Genomic DNA, 17087 nt, shown 5'->3' on the forward strand with positions numbered 1-17087 from the left:
AATGATTTCATTTTTGAAACAAAAAAAATCATGTTTTAGTGTTTCCATAGTCTAAGAGCCATAGTTTTTTCAGTTTTTGGGCGATTATCTTGGGTAGGGTATGATTTTTGCGGGATGAGATGACGGTTTGATTGTTACAATTTTGGCGTACATGCGACTTTTTTGATCACTTTTATTACCTTTTTTGGGAAGTAAGGTGGGCAAAATTTCAATTTCATCATAGTTTTTTATTTTTTATTTTTATGGTGTTCACCGTTCGGGTAAAGTAACATGACCGTTTTATATATCAGGTCGTTAGGGACGCGGCGATACCAAACATGTGTAGGGAATTTTATTTTTTTCATTTTTTATCAGTGATAAATGTGTTTTTTGATTTTTACTTTTTTTTCACTTTTATTCACTTTTTTTTGACCCAGACCCACTTGGTTCTTGAAGATCCAGTGGGTCTGATGTCTGAATAATACAGTACAGTACAATATATATTGTTCTGTACTGTATTTTACTTACACTGAACAGATCTATGCCATTCAGCACAGATCTGTTCAGCACCATGGACAGCAGGACGCCTGAGAGGCGTCCTGTTGCCATGGGAACCTTCCCCGTCTGCTCAGTACTGCTCAGAACTTCGCAGACGGGGAAGGGTAAGGAGGGGATCTCTCGGGGGGCTCTCTGGGGGCTCTCTCCCTCCCCATCGGGGGGCTGCAAAGGCACAGCAGCCCCCCGATGGGAGAGGGAGGGAGCTCCCTGCGCTGTTAACCTTTTCCATACAGCGGTCCGTACGGACCGCTGTATGGAAAGGGTTAAACGGCTGACATCGCATCGCAGATGTCAGCCGTTTATACCAGGGTGCCAGCAATGTGCTGGCACCCTGGTATCCCCACTAGACACCAACGATTATACAAGGGGAGGCGGGCGGGGGATCGCGATCCCGCCTGCCGCACCTCCCGCACCGCCCACACCGCCCGCAACCCTCCCCCTGCACCTCCCGCCACCATAAAAATCATTCGGGGGTGCAGGGGGGGGGGTAAATAAAACTTTTTTTTTGGCATATAAAGTTTCTGATCCCTGCGGTCAGGGACTGCGGGGACCAGAAACTTCAGAAATCGCAGCAAACCGCAGGTCTGAATTGACCTGCGGTTTGCCGCGATCGCCGACATGGGGGGGTCACGGGACCCCCCCCGCGCATTTAGCCTAGGTGCCTGCTCAATGATTTGAGCAGGCACCGGGTTCCGATCACTGCCAGCCGCACGGCAGTGATCGAAAATACACAGGGCGTACATGTACGCCCTGTGTCCTTAAGTACCAGGGCACAAGGGCGTACCTGTACGCCCTATGTCCTTAAGAGGTTAAGGGGTTAAAGTGGTTGTCCATTTTGCAGTAGCTCCCAGTAAAGAGGTTGATTGTTTGAAGCTCCCCAGTAAATTTCATGTGCTGTTTTATCCTTAACTATTCATACATACATGTGACCAACAGAACTGTCCAGAGGAGGAATCTGAATTAAAGAAGCTAAAAGATTTTGAAAGATCTGTGGAACAGATAGCAAACAAAGTAGAAGATGTTAACAAGGAACTATTGGCAATCCAGAAGGTTATATGTTAACTTATACATTTATATTTCTTGGTTTACTAGAATCATGTAGTATGTAAAGCACTGTGCTGTAGCAGCATGAATTAAACTTTATATGAAGCAGAATAAGTATTAGTCTGTTGCATTGAAAGATTTTCACTTAAAGGGAATCTGTCACATAAGTTTTACTTGTATACCTACCAGTTGTTTGCTCCTTCCCTAACCTCCCAAAGCTTCCTCCCCGACATTGTTGTGATGTCAGGGGAGAGAGGAGGAAGCCTTTGGAGGTTAGTGGCACAGCAGACAGAAAAGGTGGCAGGCTTGGGCACTTTGAAATTGAATGCCCACCCAGCTGGACACTGGAGCTGTCTTTCATCAGAATAAAAGTGTTTCATTTATGAAATGAACACCCAGATGACATAAAGGTATAATGCTTTTACAGTCTTCTGATGTCCAATGCTGGTAGTTATATTAGTGACATTTATGTTCCTATTAATTGTACTGTACAATAAAGCTATCTTTTAGACTTATAAAAAGTGCAGATGAAGATATTTGGTTACTTAAGGTGAGGTGCTATGCATTTGTTTTTTCAAGTTAGATTTACACTTTGCAATAATCGTGAATAAACGTTCCTGCGAAAGCTCGTTCATGGAAATCTGCCCGTGTAAAGGTGCAGCAGATCACCTGATGAATCAGCAAAACACTTGTTCATCGGGTGAAACTGTCATTAGGGCAGGCACCTAAATTATTGTTTGTGGGCTGCAGATCCTGCTGTCTAAACAGTGATCTGCTGCCCAGAAACAGTGCAGCTGTATGAGAACAAGCAATAGCGATCCCTCATACTCATACTGTGGAGGTGATTTCTGCATGTAACTGCAGTGCTTCACCTCCACTAAACAAGTAGCCGACAGTTGGGAAGAAATGCTTCCTTCATGACCAGTCTGCTGCTCATCTGAGTGTGTAAATGTAAACCGTCAACTTGACAATTATTTAAATTTTCTGTGCAGGGTTTTCTCACTAAAAGTCTTCAAGTGGAAGCTCTTGGCAAGCTTGACAAAAGAATAAAGACCACTGTGGAGCAGTTCATGAAGGTCCTGGAACAGATAGACTCAATGGTAAGGCTTTAACTGGTCTGAGACAAAAATTCACTAGTTTTCCTTAGGATTAGGCCTCATGCACATGACTGTGAATAATGGTCGTGTGATGGCCGTTTAAGTAACTGCCATCACACAGATATTTTTAGCACCAATGAAAGTCTATGGGGCTATTCACATGGCCGTTCTTTTAATGGCCAGTGAATAGCGTCAGTCCAAAAATAGGACATGTCCTATTTTTGGCCGTTTCCACGGCCAGACGGACCCCATTGGAATCAATGGGACCGTTTTTAATGGCCGATTGACAGGAGTACACCCGTCTAACGGCCATTAAAAATGGGTACACCTTATCTATATGGCCATTTAGCGGTTAAAAAAAACAACTCACCTCATCCACTTGCTCGGGCTCTCTTCTCTCTTCATTGAGCAGGACCTGCCGAAGGACCTGCGATATGCATGGTGACGTAACCACGTGGGAGCGCTCAGTGACGTCATCATGCACATCGCAGGTCCTGTTCAGGGAAGAGAGAAGAGACTGCTGCAACGTGAGCAAGTGGATAAGGGGAGTTTTTTTTTTTTGTAAAATCAACATTTTTACATATACCCATGCTGGGTGAGAGAAATATCTCTCTAAAAGACAACTTTTCCCATTTTTTTTATACAAAGTTTTCATTTGACAGAGATATTTATCTCACCCAGCATGAGTATATGTAAAAAGACACCCCAAAACACATTGCCCTGCTTCTCCTGAGTACGGCGATACCACATGTGTGACACTTTTTTGCAGCCTAGGTGGGCAAAGGGGCCCAAATTCTAAAGAGCACCTTTAGGATTTCACAGGGCATTTTTAACACATTTGGATTTCAAACTACTTCTCACGCATTAGGGCCCCTAAAATGCCAGGGCAGTATAAATACCCCACATGGCGAGTTCCTAGAATTTTTTATTTTTTGGCACAAGTTAGCGGAAAATGATTTTATTTTTTATTTTTTTCCTACAAAGTATCATATTCAACTAACTTGTGACAAAAAAGAAAATTTCACATGAACTCGCCATGCCCCTCACGAAATACCTTGGGGTGTCTTCTTTCCAAAATGGGGTCACTTGTGGGGTATTTATACTGCCCTGGCATTTTAGGGGCCCTAATGCGTGAGAAGTAGTTTGAAATCCAAATGTGTAAAAAATGCCCTGTGAAATCCTAAAGGTGCTCTTTAGAATTTGGGCCCCTTTGCCCACCTAGGCTGCAAAAAAGTGTCACACATGTAGAAGTAGGGCAATGTGTTTTGGGTTGTATTTTTACATATACCCATGCTGGGTGAGAGAAATATCTCTCTAAAAGTAAACTTTTCCCATTTTTTTATACAAAGTTGTCATTTTAGAGAGATATTTCTCTCACCCAGCATGGGTATATGTAATAAGACACCCCAAAACACATTGCCCAACTTCTCCTGAGTACGGCGATACTACATGTGTGACACTTTTTTGCAGCCTAGGTGCGCAAAGGGGCCCAAATTCCTTTTAGGAGGGCATTTTTAGACATTTGGATTCCAGACTTCTTCTCACGCTTTAGGGCCCCTAAAATGCCAGGGCAGTATAAATACCCCACATGTGACCCCATTTTGGAAATAAGACACCCCAAGGTATTTCATAAGATTTTTTTTTTTTGGCACAAGTTAGCGGAAATTGATATTTATTTATTTTTTCTCACAAAGTCACCCTTTCCGCTAACTTGGGACAAAAAGTTCAATCTTTCATGGACTCAATATGCCCCTCAGCGAATACCTTGGGTATCTTCTTTCCAAAATGGGGTCATTTGTGGGGTGTTTGTACTGCCCTGGCATTTGAGGGTCTCCGCAATCATTACATGTATGGCCAGCATTAGGAGTTTCTGCTATTCTCCTTATATTGAGCATACGGGTAATGAGATTTTTTTTTTTCGTTCAGCCTCTGGGCTGAAAGAAAAAATGAACGGCACAGATTTCGTCATTCGCATCGATCAATGTGGATGAAAAAATCTCTGCCCAAAAAAAGAAAGGAGGGGAAAGGCGTCTGCCAGGACATAGGAGCTCCGCCCAACATCCAAACCCACTCAGCCCGTATGCCTTGGCAAACCCGATTTCTCCATTCACATCAATCGATGTGGATGAATAAATCATTGCCGGGATTTTAATTTTTTATTTTTTTTTGTTATATACAAAGTGTTTGCCAAAGCATATGAACACCGCCCCTCAGCTCATAAGCCTCGGCAAACGTATCTTTTTTACTGCAGAGGATAAATCTCGTCTTGCAGCGCCGCATACACCGACTTTTGTGTAATCTGACAGCAGCGCAATGCTTCTGTCAGAATGCACATCAGTGCTGCAGCTGGTTCATCGGTTGGTCCACCTAGAAGGTAAAAAAAAAAAAAAGAGGCCGCAACGCAATAAATGTATTAACATTAACTTTATATAACATTTGAACAGAACATAAACTTTTATAAACTTTATTGAACTTTTGGAACAGAACATTAACTTTTCTGCTTACCGGTGATTTTTTTTTTTTTTTAGCTTTATAGGACAAACCTCTCCTATAAAGTGTGCAAAGCGCAAATCGCCCAGAGATGTGGCGAAGTATATTATGCATTTTGTCCCAGGTGAAAGGAGAGGTTTGCAGCAGCTGTGAGTGAAAGGGCCCTAACAGCCCTGTGTGCCTGTCCTGTGTAACGCAATCCCTATGCTAATTGTGTACCTGAGTGTGGTACTTCCGGAAACACTCCCCTAAGCATAGGGCAGGGTGGTCAGGGCAGTCTGGACAGAAATAGCGGGAGTCACGCCTTATTCCACTCCTGCTACAGACACAACATCTTTTTCGGGGTGGCGCTTGGGTTGAGGTACCAGCAACGACATTGGGGAAATGTCGCTCGTGTAGACGGCTCACTACACTGGTGGATGGGGCCACGGAACCTCCTGGATACAGGAGGTTCTCGATGATGTCTTCCTGAAATTTGAGGAAGGATCCTTTTCTCCCAGCCTTACTGTAGAGAACAAAACTATTGTACATAGCCAATTGAATCAAATATACAGACACCTTCTTATACCAGCGTCTGGTGCGGCGGGACACTAAATAAGGAGCCAACATCTGGTCATTGAAGTCCACCCCTCCCATGAGCAAATTATAGTCGTGGACCGAGAGGGGCTTTTCAATGACACTGGTTGCTCGTGTCGCGTGAATGGAGGAGAGCATGTAAACGTCACGCTTGTCTCTCCATTTCACCGCGAGCAGTTCTTCGTTACACAAGGCAGCCCTCTCCCCCCCTTGCAAGACGGGTGGTAACGAGCCGTTGGGGGAAGCCCCGGCAACTAGTTCGCGCGGTGCCACAGCAGCTAATCTGTTCTAGAAACAAATGCCTGAAGAGGGGCACACTTGTGTAAACATTGTTACATAAAGATGGTACCCCTTGCCAAATAATGGTGACACCAAGTCCCAGACTGTCTTCCCACTGCTCCCCAGGTAGTCAGGGCAACCGACTGACTCCAGGGTCTGACCTTTACCCTCATAGACTCGAAATTTGTGGGTATAGCCTGTGGCCCTTTCACAGAGCTTATACAATATGACCCCATACCGGGCGCGCTTGCTTGGGATGTATTGTTTGAAACCAAGGCGCCCGGTAAAATGTATAAGGGACTCGTCTATGCCGATGTTTTGCTCAGGGGTATACAAATCTGCAAATTTGGTGTTAAAGTGGTCTATGAGGGGCCGAATTTTGTGGAGCCGGTCAAAAGCTGGGTGGCCTCTGGGACGAGTGGTGCTGTTGTCAATAAAGTGCAGGAAACGCAGGATGGCCTCAAATCGTGTCCTGGACATGGCAGCAGAGAACATGGGCATGTGATGAATTGGGTTCGTGGACCAATATGACCGCAATTCATGCTTTTTTGTCAGGCCCATGTTGAGGAGAAGGCCCAGAAAAGTTTTAAATTCGGAAACTTGGACTGGTTTCCACTGGAAAGACTGGGCATAAAAGCTTCCCGGGTTGGCGGCTATAAATTGAGTGGCATACCGATTTGTTTCTGCCACTACTAAGTCCAAGAGCTCCGCAGTCAAGAACAGCTCAAAAAACCCCAGTGCCGATCCGATCTGAGCTGTCTCAACCCGAACTCCAGACTGGGCGGTGAAAGGGGGAACTACTGGTGCGGCTGAAGTTGGGGGCTGCCAATCAGGGTTTGCCAGCACCTCAGGGACTCTAGGGGCTCTACGGGCCTGTCTGTGCGGTGGCTGCGACGGGGGAACTAATGCACGTGCCACCGTACCAGCTTCAACTGCCCTTCTGGTGCTCACCACTTCACCATGTTCTACGGCAGTGCTGGTACTAGGTCCAGGATGGGCTGCGCTGCTGGTGTATGCCTCACCACGTAATCCGACAGCGCCAGCCCCACTCTGCTGCCCTTGAAGCGGATCCTGCGCAACCTGTGGTCTAGCAACACGGTGCCGGGTACGCCTGGTGGTATCAGGGACCTCAACCTCCTCGTCCGAACTTTGGGTCAGACTGCCACTGCTTTCTACAGGTTCGTATTCTGACCCGCTGGATTCGTCAGATGAGGGTTCCCATTCCTCATCCGACTGGGTCAGAATCCTGTAGGCCTCTTCAGAAGAATACCCCTTACTTGCCATTTGGTCAACTAAATTTAGGGGGTATTCCCTGAGACTACCCAAGAAAAAAAGCAAGCCTGTCTTACAAATGAGAAGCTAGCGAAGTACCGGAAGCCGCTGCGATTGATAAAAAATATCAAAACTGATTTTTTTTATCGCCGCAGCGCTTGTAAAGTGATTGTGCAGTGATAAAAAAAGAAATAAAATTTTGTCAGTGCGGTGGGCTGGGCGCTAACCGACGCTAACTACCTAACAAAGGGGCCTATACTATCCTAAACCTAACTGTCAATACTAGTGGGGGGAAAAAAAGTGACAGTTTACACTGATCACTTTTTTCCCTTTCACTAGTGATTGACAGGGGTGATCAAGGGGTTAATTGGGGTGATGGGGGGTGATCTGGGGCTAAGTGTAGTGTTTGGTGTGTACTCACAGTGATGTGTGCTCCTCTGCTGGGACCAACCAACAAAAAGGACCAGCAGAGGAGCACAGAAGCCATTTAACACATTATATTTATAAATATAATGTGTTAACTGGCTTGTGATTCGATTTTTTGAAAATCACCAGCCTGCCAGCGATGATCATTGGCTGGCAGGCTGGTGACGAAATACTCCTTTAACTTTTGCCGGCCCGCAATGCGCATGCGTGGGCCGGCTGTGCGCGTAATCGTTGAGGAATGAATCGACCGCCTCTGGAACGCAATCCTGCGTTAGGCGGTCCGGAGGCGGTTAACCTCTTCAGGACACAGGGCGTACCTGTATGCCCTGTGTATTTCTGATAACCGCCGCACAGCGGGCGGTGATCGGAAGCCGGTGCCTGCTCAAATCATTGAGCAGGCACCTCGGCTAAATGCCCGGGGGGGTCCCGTGACCCCCCCCCCCATGTCGGCGATCTCAACAAACCGCAGGTCAATTCAGACCTGCGGTTTGCTGCACTCTCTGCAGTTTATGATCCCCAGTTTCTGATATGCCTAAAATATATATGTTTCACCCCCCCTGCACCCCTGAATGATTTTACGGCGGCGGGAGGTGCAGGGTGGATTGAAGGCGGTGCGGGAGGCGGGCGGTGCGTCAGGCGGGATCGCTTTCCCCCGCCCGCCTCCTCTTGAATATTCATTGGTGGCCAGTTGGTATACCAGGGTGTCAGCACATTGCTGACACCCTGGTATAAACCGTGTCTTCAGTCAATAGGATATTTATTTCATCAAATTAGAAATGTCCACAATCCTGGACGCGTTTCGGCTAGCATGCCTTCATCAACAGATACAGGTATATAAAATGACCTAGTTTATATAAAGGAATACACTCCTCCCCTTATGACAACATCACCTACTCCCATTACCCGCACAGGTGATGGGAGGGGTGTATGACTAACAAAGAAAATACGCCCATTAGTAAATCACTAGAAATGGGTCTGTGCCTCAGATTATGCTTCACAATCACATATATGCAAAAAATAATTGCAAAAAATATGCAAAAAATAATTCCAAATCATGTATACATTTCCAGGTATATAAGATCCCTCACCGAATATTAGATGTCTGAAAAATAAAACATAAATATAATGTTAGCTTATTAGATATGCATGATCTCATAATCCCTATTAAGGCCTCTGGGATGTAAAGTATCCAACGTATGGATCCAATACGCCTCTCTGCGCAATAACAGCTTCTTCAGATCACCTCCTCTCCTAGGTCTTTTGACCTGTTCCAAAACTTGGAACCTCAACTGAGCTATCCCATGTTTGCACTGTTCAAAATGAAATGGAATAGGTAACAATAAATTTTTTGTACGAATGGTAGATTTATGTTTCCCAATGCGATCCCTAATCGCTTGTGTAGTCTCCCCAATATATAATAGGCCACAGGGACACTTTATCAAATATATCACATTAGTAGATTCACATGTGAAAAAACCTTCAATGGAAAAAGGGCGCCCACTATGGGGATGAAGGAATGTAGAACCTCTGATTATATGGGAACATTGGGAACAGTGCAAACATAGGAACGTGCCCTTACGTTGCGTCGCTAATACCGATTGTTTTAAGATCTTCTTTGTACTTCCAATATCCGAATGTACCAATTTATCCCTATAAACCTATATAATCAGGATGAATGAGATGACTCAGCGATTTGAACAAAGGGGTTATCCCCGTTCCATCCTGAGTCAAACACAAACAAAACTCATTGAATCTGGTAAATTATCCAGAAATACATCATCTAGGGTAGCATTAGTACACAAATTTCATCCCTATAACCAGAAATTGGATAATATCATCCGGAAACACTGGCCTCTGTTGCAGAAGGCTTATCCTATTATTGAGGAGTTTAAAAATCCACCCTTGATATGCAATAAGAGGAATTCTAGTTTTAGGGATAAATTGGTACATTCGGATATTGTAAGTACAAAGAAGATCTTAAAACAATCGGTATTAGCGACGCAACGTAAGGGCACGTTCCCATGTTTGCACTGTTTCCAATGTTCCCATATAATCAGAGGTTCTACATTCTTTCATCCCCATAGTGGGCGCCCTTTTTCCATTGAAGGTTTTTTCACATGTGAATCTACTAATGTGATATATTTGATAAAGTGTCCCTGTGGCCTATTATATATTGGGGAGACTACACAAGCGATTAGGGATCGCATTGGGAAACATAAATCTACCATTCGTACAAAAAATTTATTGTTACCTATTCCATTTCATTTTGAACAGTGCAAACATGGGATAGCTCAGTTGAGGTTCCAAGTTTTGGAACAGGTCAAAAGACCTCGGAGAGGAGGTGATCTGAAGAAGCTGTTATTGCGCAGAGAGGCGTATTGGATCCATACGTTGGATACTTTACATCCCAGAGGCCTTAATAGGGATTATGAGATCATGCATATCTAATAAGCTAACATTATATTTATGTTTTATTTTTCAGACATCTAATATTCGGTGAGGGATCTTATATACCTGGAAATGTATACATGATTTGGAATTATTTTTTGCATATTTTTTGCAATTATTTTTTGCATATATGTGATTGTGAAGCATAATCTGAGGCACAGACCCATTTCTAGTGATTTACTAATGGGCGTATTTTCTTTGTTAGTCATACACCCCTCCCATCACCTGTGCAGGTAATGGGAGTAGGTGATGTTGTCATAAGGGGAGGAGTGTATTCCTTTATATAAACTAGGTCATTTTATATACCTGTATCTGTTGATGAAGGCATGCTAGCCGAAACGCGTCCAGGATTGTGGACATTTCTAATTTGATGAAATAAATATCCTATTGACTGAAGACACGATTGCTGGGATTCTTCTTTGAACATATGTGGATTTGATTCCTATCCCGTGCAACGTGCAAACAGAGTGAGTGCCGACTATTTTTCTTGTGATTTACCCTGGTATAAACGGCTGACATCTGTGATGCGATGTCAGCCGTTTAACCCTTTCCATACCACGGTCGTACGGACCGCGGTATGGAAGAGCAGAGGTTAACAGTCGGGAGCTCCCATCGGGTGGCTGCTGTGCCTTTGCAGCCCCCGGACAGGATGGGGTGACAGAGGGAGGGAGCCTCCCTCCTTACCCTTCCCCGTCTGCGCAGTTGTGGCCACAACTGAGCAGACGGGGAAGGTTCCCATGGCAACAGGACGCCTTCCCAGGCATCCTGCTGTCCATGGTGCTGAACAGATCTGTGCTAAAGGCATAGATCTGTTCAGACAAAGTGTAAGTAAAATACAGTACAAAACACTATATAGTGTACTGTACTGTATTATACAGACATCAGATCCACTGGATCTTCAAGAACCAAGTGGGTCTGGGTCAAAAAAAAGTGGGAAAAAAAGTGGGAAAAAAGTAAAAATCAAAAAACACATTTATCACTGATTTAAAAAAAAAAAAAAAAAAAATTCCTACACATGTTTGGTATCGCCGCATCCGTAACGACCTGAACTATAAAACGGTCATGTTACTTTACCCGAACGGTGAACGCCATAAAAATAAAAAATAAAAAACTATGATGAAATAGAAATTTTGCCCACCTTACTTCCCAAAAAAGGTAATAAAAGTGATCAAAAAAGTCGCATGTACGGCAAAATTGTAACAATCAAACCGTCATCCCATCCCGCAAAAATCATACCCTACCCAAGATAATCGCCCAAAAACTGAAAAAACTATGGCTCTTAGACTATGGAAACACTAAAACATGATTTTTTTTGTTTCAAAAATGAAATCATTGTGTAAAACTTACATAAATAAAAAAAAGTATACATATTAGGTATCGCCGCGTCCGTATCGACCGGCTCTATAAAAATATCACATGAACTAATCCCTCAGGTGACCACCGTAAAAAAAAATAAAAACGGTGTAAAAAAAGCAATTTTTGTCATTTTACGTCACAAAAAGTGTAATAGCAAGCGATCAAAAAGTCATATGCACCACAAAATAGTGCTAATCAAACCGTCATCTCATCCCGCAAAAAATGAGACCCTACTTAAGATAATCACCCAAAAACTGAAAAAACTATGGCTCTTAGACTATGGAGACACTAAAACATTTTTTTTGTTTTAAAAATGAAATCATTGTGTAAAACTTACATAAATTATTTTTTTTTTATACATTTTAGGTATCGCCGCGTCCGTGACAACCTGCTATTAAAAATTACCACATGATCTAACCTGTCAGATGAATGTTGTAAATAACCAAAAAAAAACGGTGCCAAAAAAGCTATTTCTTGTTACCTTGCCGCACAAAAAGTGTAATATATAGCAACCAAAAATCATATGTACCCTAAACTAGTACCAACAAAACTGCCACCCTATCCCATAGTTTCTAAAATGGGGTCACTTTTTTGGAGTTTCTACTCTAGGGGTGCATCAGGGGGGCTTCAAATGGGACATGGTGTCAAAAAAACAAGTCCAGCAAAATCTGCCTTCCAAAAACCGTGTGGCATTCCTTTCCTTCTGCGCCCTGCCGTGTGCCCGTACAGCAGTTTATGACCACATATGGGGTGTTTCTGTAAACTACAGAATCAGGGCCATAAATAATGAGTTTTGTTTGGCTGTTAACCCTTGCTTTGTAACTGGAAAAAAAATATTAAAATGGAAAATCTGCCAAGAAAGTGAAATTTTGAAATTGTATCTCTATTTCCCGTTAAATCTTGTGCAACACCTAAAGGGTTATCAAAGTTTGTAAAATCAGTTTTGAATACCTTGAGGGGTGTAGTTTCTTATATGGGGTCACTTTTATGGAGTTTCTACTCTAGGGGTGCATCAGGGGGGCTTCAAATGGGACATGGTGTCAAAAAAAACAGTCCAGCAAAATCTGCCTTCCAAAAACCGTATGGCATTCCTTTCCTTCTGCGCCCTGCCGTGTGCGCGTACAGCAGTTTACGACCACATATGGGGTGTTTCTGTAAACTACAGAATCAGGGCCATAAATAATGAGTTTTGTTTGGCTGTTAACCCTTGCTTTGTAATTGGAAAAAAAATATGGAGTTTCTACTCTAGGGGTGCATCAGGGGGGCTTCAAATGGGACATGGTGTAAATAAACCAGTCCAGCAAAATCTGCCTTCCAAAAACCAAACGGCGCACCTTTCACTCTACGCCCCGCTGTGTGGCCGTACAGTAGTTTATGGCCACATATGGGGTGTTTCTGTAAACGGAAGAGTCAGGGCAATAAAAATACAGTCTTGTTTGGCTGTTAACCCTTGCTTTGTTAGTGGGAAAAATGGGTTAAAATGGAAAATTAGGCAAAAAAATTAAATTCTCAAATTTCATCCCCATTTGCCAATAACTCTTGTGCAACACCTAAAGGGTTAACGAAGTTTGTTAAATCAGTTTTGAATACCTTGAGGGGTGTAGTTTATAGAATGGGGTCATTTTTGGGTGGTTTCTATTATGTAAGCCTCGCAAAGTGACTTCAGACCTGTAGAGGTCCCTAAAAATTGTTTTTTTGTAAATTTCTGAAAAATTTCAAGATTTGCTTCTAAACTTCTAAGCCTTGTAACATCCCCGAAAAATAAAATATCATTCCCAAAATAATTCAAACATGAAGTAGACATATGGGGAATGTAAAGTCATCACAATTTTTGGGGGTATTACTATGTATTACAGAAGTAGAGAAACTGAAACTTTATTTTTTTTACTTCATTTTACCGGTGTCATGAAGTACAATATGTGACGAAAAAACAATCTCAGAACAGCCTGGATGAGTCAAAGCGTTTTAAAGTTATCAGCACTTTAAGTGACACTGGTCAGATTTGCAAAAAATGGCCTGGTCCGAAGCTGAAATAAGGCTGTGTCCTGAAGGAGTTAAAGCTGGGGGCGTAAAAAATAAATAAATCACACTATGGGGACATTATTTTACCATGGGGCCTACATGGGGGACATTATTAAAGCTGGGGACAGTAAAAAAATAACTGATGCAAAATGGCCATGAAAAGCTGACCGTTGTCCCCGTTTTTTAACAGACCTTTTTTTCAAGTTTTTGTTGTGTGTATGTAGCCTTCAATTGGAGGGGGAAGTCCAACTCTGCAACCACACGATCAACTGTTTGACGGGTTCATTGAGCTGGCTTGAGCTCCTTCATTGTTTATCCAGCACAGATCTGTACTTTTAGTTGCGGATGTGTCTAGTATTAGAGTTTTGAATCTGACTCAACTGGTAATACCAGGCACAGCAGCTACTAAAAGTACTGTGTTGTACCTTGTAGACTATGAAGGGGACGCATTCCTGACTAGAGCTACATTAGTTCTCTCTGAGTTCCTGCTCGTCCGCATTCTTCTGGAAGTTAAGTGTATCTACTTTGTTGTTTGTTGTTTTCCCCTACCTCCTGATATTAAGCCTGAGGGGGTCTCTTATTTCTTTATCTGAGAAGGAATAGGCCATCCGTGTCCTGACATTATCTGCAGGGCCCTGTCAGGGTGAGATTGGGCTTAGGTTCCTGCATATGAACATTCCTACCATCAAGGTCTGTTCATACTGATAGCAGTCAGGGCTCACTATGTGTGACCATTTCCCTTCCCTAGGTTCCAGGCCTAATACCTTTTTCCTTCCCTTCTGTGTTCAGTGTGGAGTGTATTTACCACACTGCGCCGTGACATCTCGACGCCGTACATGAGGGGTTAATTGCCGCGGTATGGCTGATCACCAGCGCCCTGTCATTGAGGCGGGGTATGTGATATGTCTGGCACCCATAGCCTATATTTTTATTTAGCGGTAAATTATCTTCATTGGTGGCAGTGCGCTCCTCCACACGACAGTATTGTAATAATTGGTGGCGCAGTGCCCCCCCACAATCCAAATATTGTATTCATTGGTGGCACAGTGGCCACAGGGTCCCCTCCCCTCCTCATTCCTCCTATTCATTGGTGACGCAGTGGCAGCCTCCGATCAGAGCCTTAGCAGTGAAATCGCGGGGCTCTGATCGGTTACCATGGCAGCCAGGACGCTAGTGAAGCCTTGGCTGCCATGGTAAGCTCCCTGCTGCTGTGTGCACAAAGCTCAGGGTAGCAGGGACAGTGTAAAGTCCTATTCAACCCTAATAGAGCTGAATAGGACAAGGGATTAAAATATCCCAGGTTCTAGCCCCTTAAGGGGGCTAATAGTAATTACCGTATTTTTCGCTCTAAGACACACCTGCCCATTAGATGTACCTAGGTTTTAGAGGAGGAAAATAAGAAAAAATATATTTTGAAATAAAGGTGTGTTCAAATTTATGGGGAGAATCTTCTGCTGACACAATGTTAAGGGGGGGATCTGCTGCTGAGATAATATTATGGGGGGATCTGCTGCTGACAATGTTATGGGGGATCTGATGTGACACACTTATGGGGTGGCTGAAACTTATTGGTGGGGTGTTCAGTGACACACTTATGGGGGGCCCTTTATAACACTATTGGTACCTTTTTGTGACTGTACAGTGTAAACAGCACTGTAGATACTGTGGACTACAGCACTGGAATTATCTATAGAAGTGAGGAGCAGTTGTGAAGAGTCCCCCCCCCCCCCCCCCCCCCCCCCCCCCTCCTCCTTACAGTATATAATAATCTGGTAGAGTTTACAGATGCAAATTCATAAGAGATGGACATTATTAACATTGGATAGAGGTATCTTGTAGATGAGGGCTGTTTTCATACTGGGACAGCTCCTTTAATATTCTGGTGCACTATATGGCTGTATTATTTAAGCGGTCTATTGGGGTAAAATGTAAGTAATGGGTGCAAATATTTTATATAGTAGAGGTAACATGACCCAGTAATTGAATGGGGCTTGCAGAAGTTTGCACATTACTTCCCAGTTACGCTGCAGTTTAAGAACAAAATCTTGTGGTTGTTATGGGGTTAAATCTTTCAGTTTTGTCCCAGGCCTGATCATATAGGAAAGATGTGGAGGATTTGCACATAACCTTTTATGTAGCGCCTCTTCTGTACCTAAACACCAGCCCTTGCTCCTCAGGCGGCTGCTCCCGCTGACCTTTGTTTCTCCGGAGAGCACAGCACTGACAAACTGTCACATGGGACGGCGTAGAGGTGGAGCAGGCAAGTATGAAAGGAAAACCTGCTCCCGTCCATCGTCTCCCTGCTTCAGCGCACTGCCTGCACATATTCTAAGCATAGAGCGCTGCCGGCTGAGCTTTCCCCTGCACATTGAAGCGCCCATCTCTCCCCAGCACACAGGTACCCTACATGTCTGGATCGATGTCCGGTACATCGCAGGCTGCTATCCTCATACAGTACAGCCTGCGATGTACCGGGCACATGCAATACGGCAGCCATTTTTTTTTCTTCCTGTATTCGTCCTTTAAGACGCATTATAATTTCCCCCCCACTTTTGGGGGGAAGGGGAGTGCGTCTTACAGGGCAAAAAATACGGTAGATAAAAAGTTTAAAAAAAAATAATCTTAAAACAAAACACCAAAATATTAAGTTTAAATCACCCCCTTTCCCAATTTTACATATAAAATATTTAAACAATAAAAAAAACATTCAGTATCGCTCGTCCAAAAAAGTCCAAAGTCCAAACTATTAAAATATTTAAATATATCTCCTATTCGGTGAACGCCGTAACTGAAAAATAATAAAAGACGCGATTCGCCATTTTTTGGCACCTTGACCCCCCCTCCCCCCAAAAAATAGGATAGGACTGTTCTATTATGGGCCGGACGTTCCATGAAATGCGGAATGCACACAGCTTTTTTTTTTTTTTTTCTATAAATCTGTTTTACACATTTTCATAGCATGTTAAACATACAGATTTAGTCATACCACATGCCTTTTTGGACATTTTCAGATGTCTTGTCATAATAATAGAAAAGTTAAAGTACAACTTAATAATTGACATTGCTTTACATCTCCCATTTGCGCTCGTGATCACGCAGCTTTCTTTGGTGTTTTATTATTTTCGCGTTTTATCGAGTATCGCAATACTTTTTTATGGTTTCGAAACCGAATGAAAATTTTGCTATCGTAACAACCCTAATCCAAACAATATATTTCTACCTGTTGTGCATTGCGAACTGATAGATTTTGATCAATTTAAAAGCCTTTGACATTTCACAACATTTATAACCTGATACAATATATGTGGCATGTCAGTACAAATTATGTTAAAACATCTTGATACATTTTTATTTTCCCCCCAACCCCTTTCCCCCCCATTATCCCCAAAGTCCCTTGACCCCAAAGGTGATTCTGACAACCCGTATTATTATGATTCAAAGATCGCACTGTGAAGATGTGCCAATAAGGTTTCGAAAATAATCTCTATTAACCTATCCAAACGTTCTTTTAAATTGCTAACCTTCCCAAGTTGCCTCTTA

At 43.2% G+C, this 17087-nt stretch overlaps 1 protein-coding gene across 7 annotated transcripts in view; it reads left to right on the forward strand.

Moving 5' to 3' along the window:
* Positions 1-17087, forward strand: part of BAG1 (BAG cochaperone 1) — a 308130-nt gene that overhangs the window by 139750 nt on the left and 151293 nt on the right. For 6 of the 7 annotated variants that reach the window (XM_040433104.1, XM_040433103.1, XM_040433107.1 and 3 more), the window contains 2 exons: positions 1474-1587; positions 2574-2681. In XM_040433104.1, the coding sequence (XP_040289038.1) occupies positions 1474-1587; positions 2574-2681 (222 nt within the window). The remainder of the gene's footprint in view (positions 1-1473; positions 1588-2573; positions 2682-17087) is intronic. The other variant, XM_040433105.1, reaches the window with a different exon arrangement.

Source organism: Bufo bufo, chromosome 5 (genome assembly GCF_905171765.1).
Source record: "Bufo bufo chromosome 5, aBufBuf1.1, whole genome shotgun sequence".
NCBI lineage: Eukaryota > Metazoa > Chordata > Amphibia > Anura > Bufonidae > Bufo > Bufo bufo.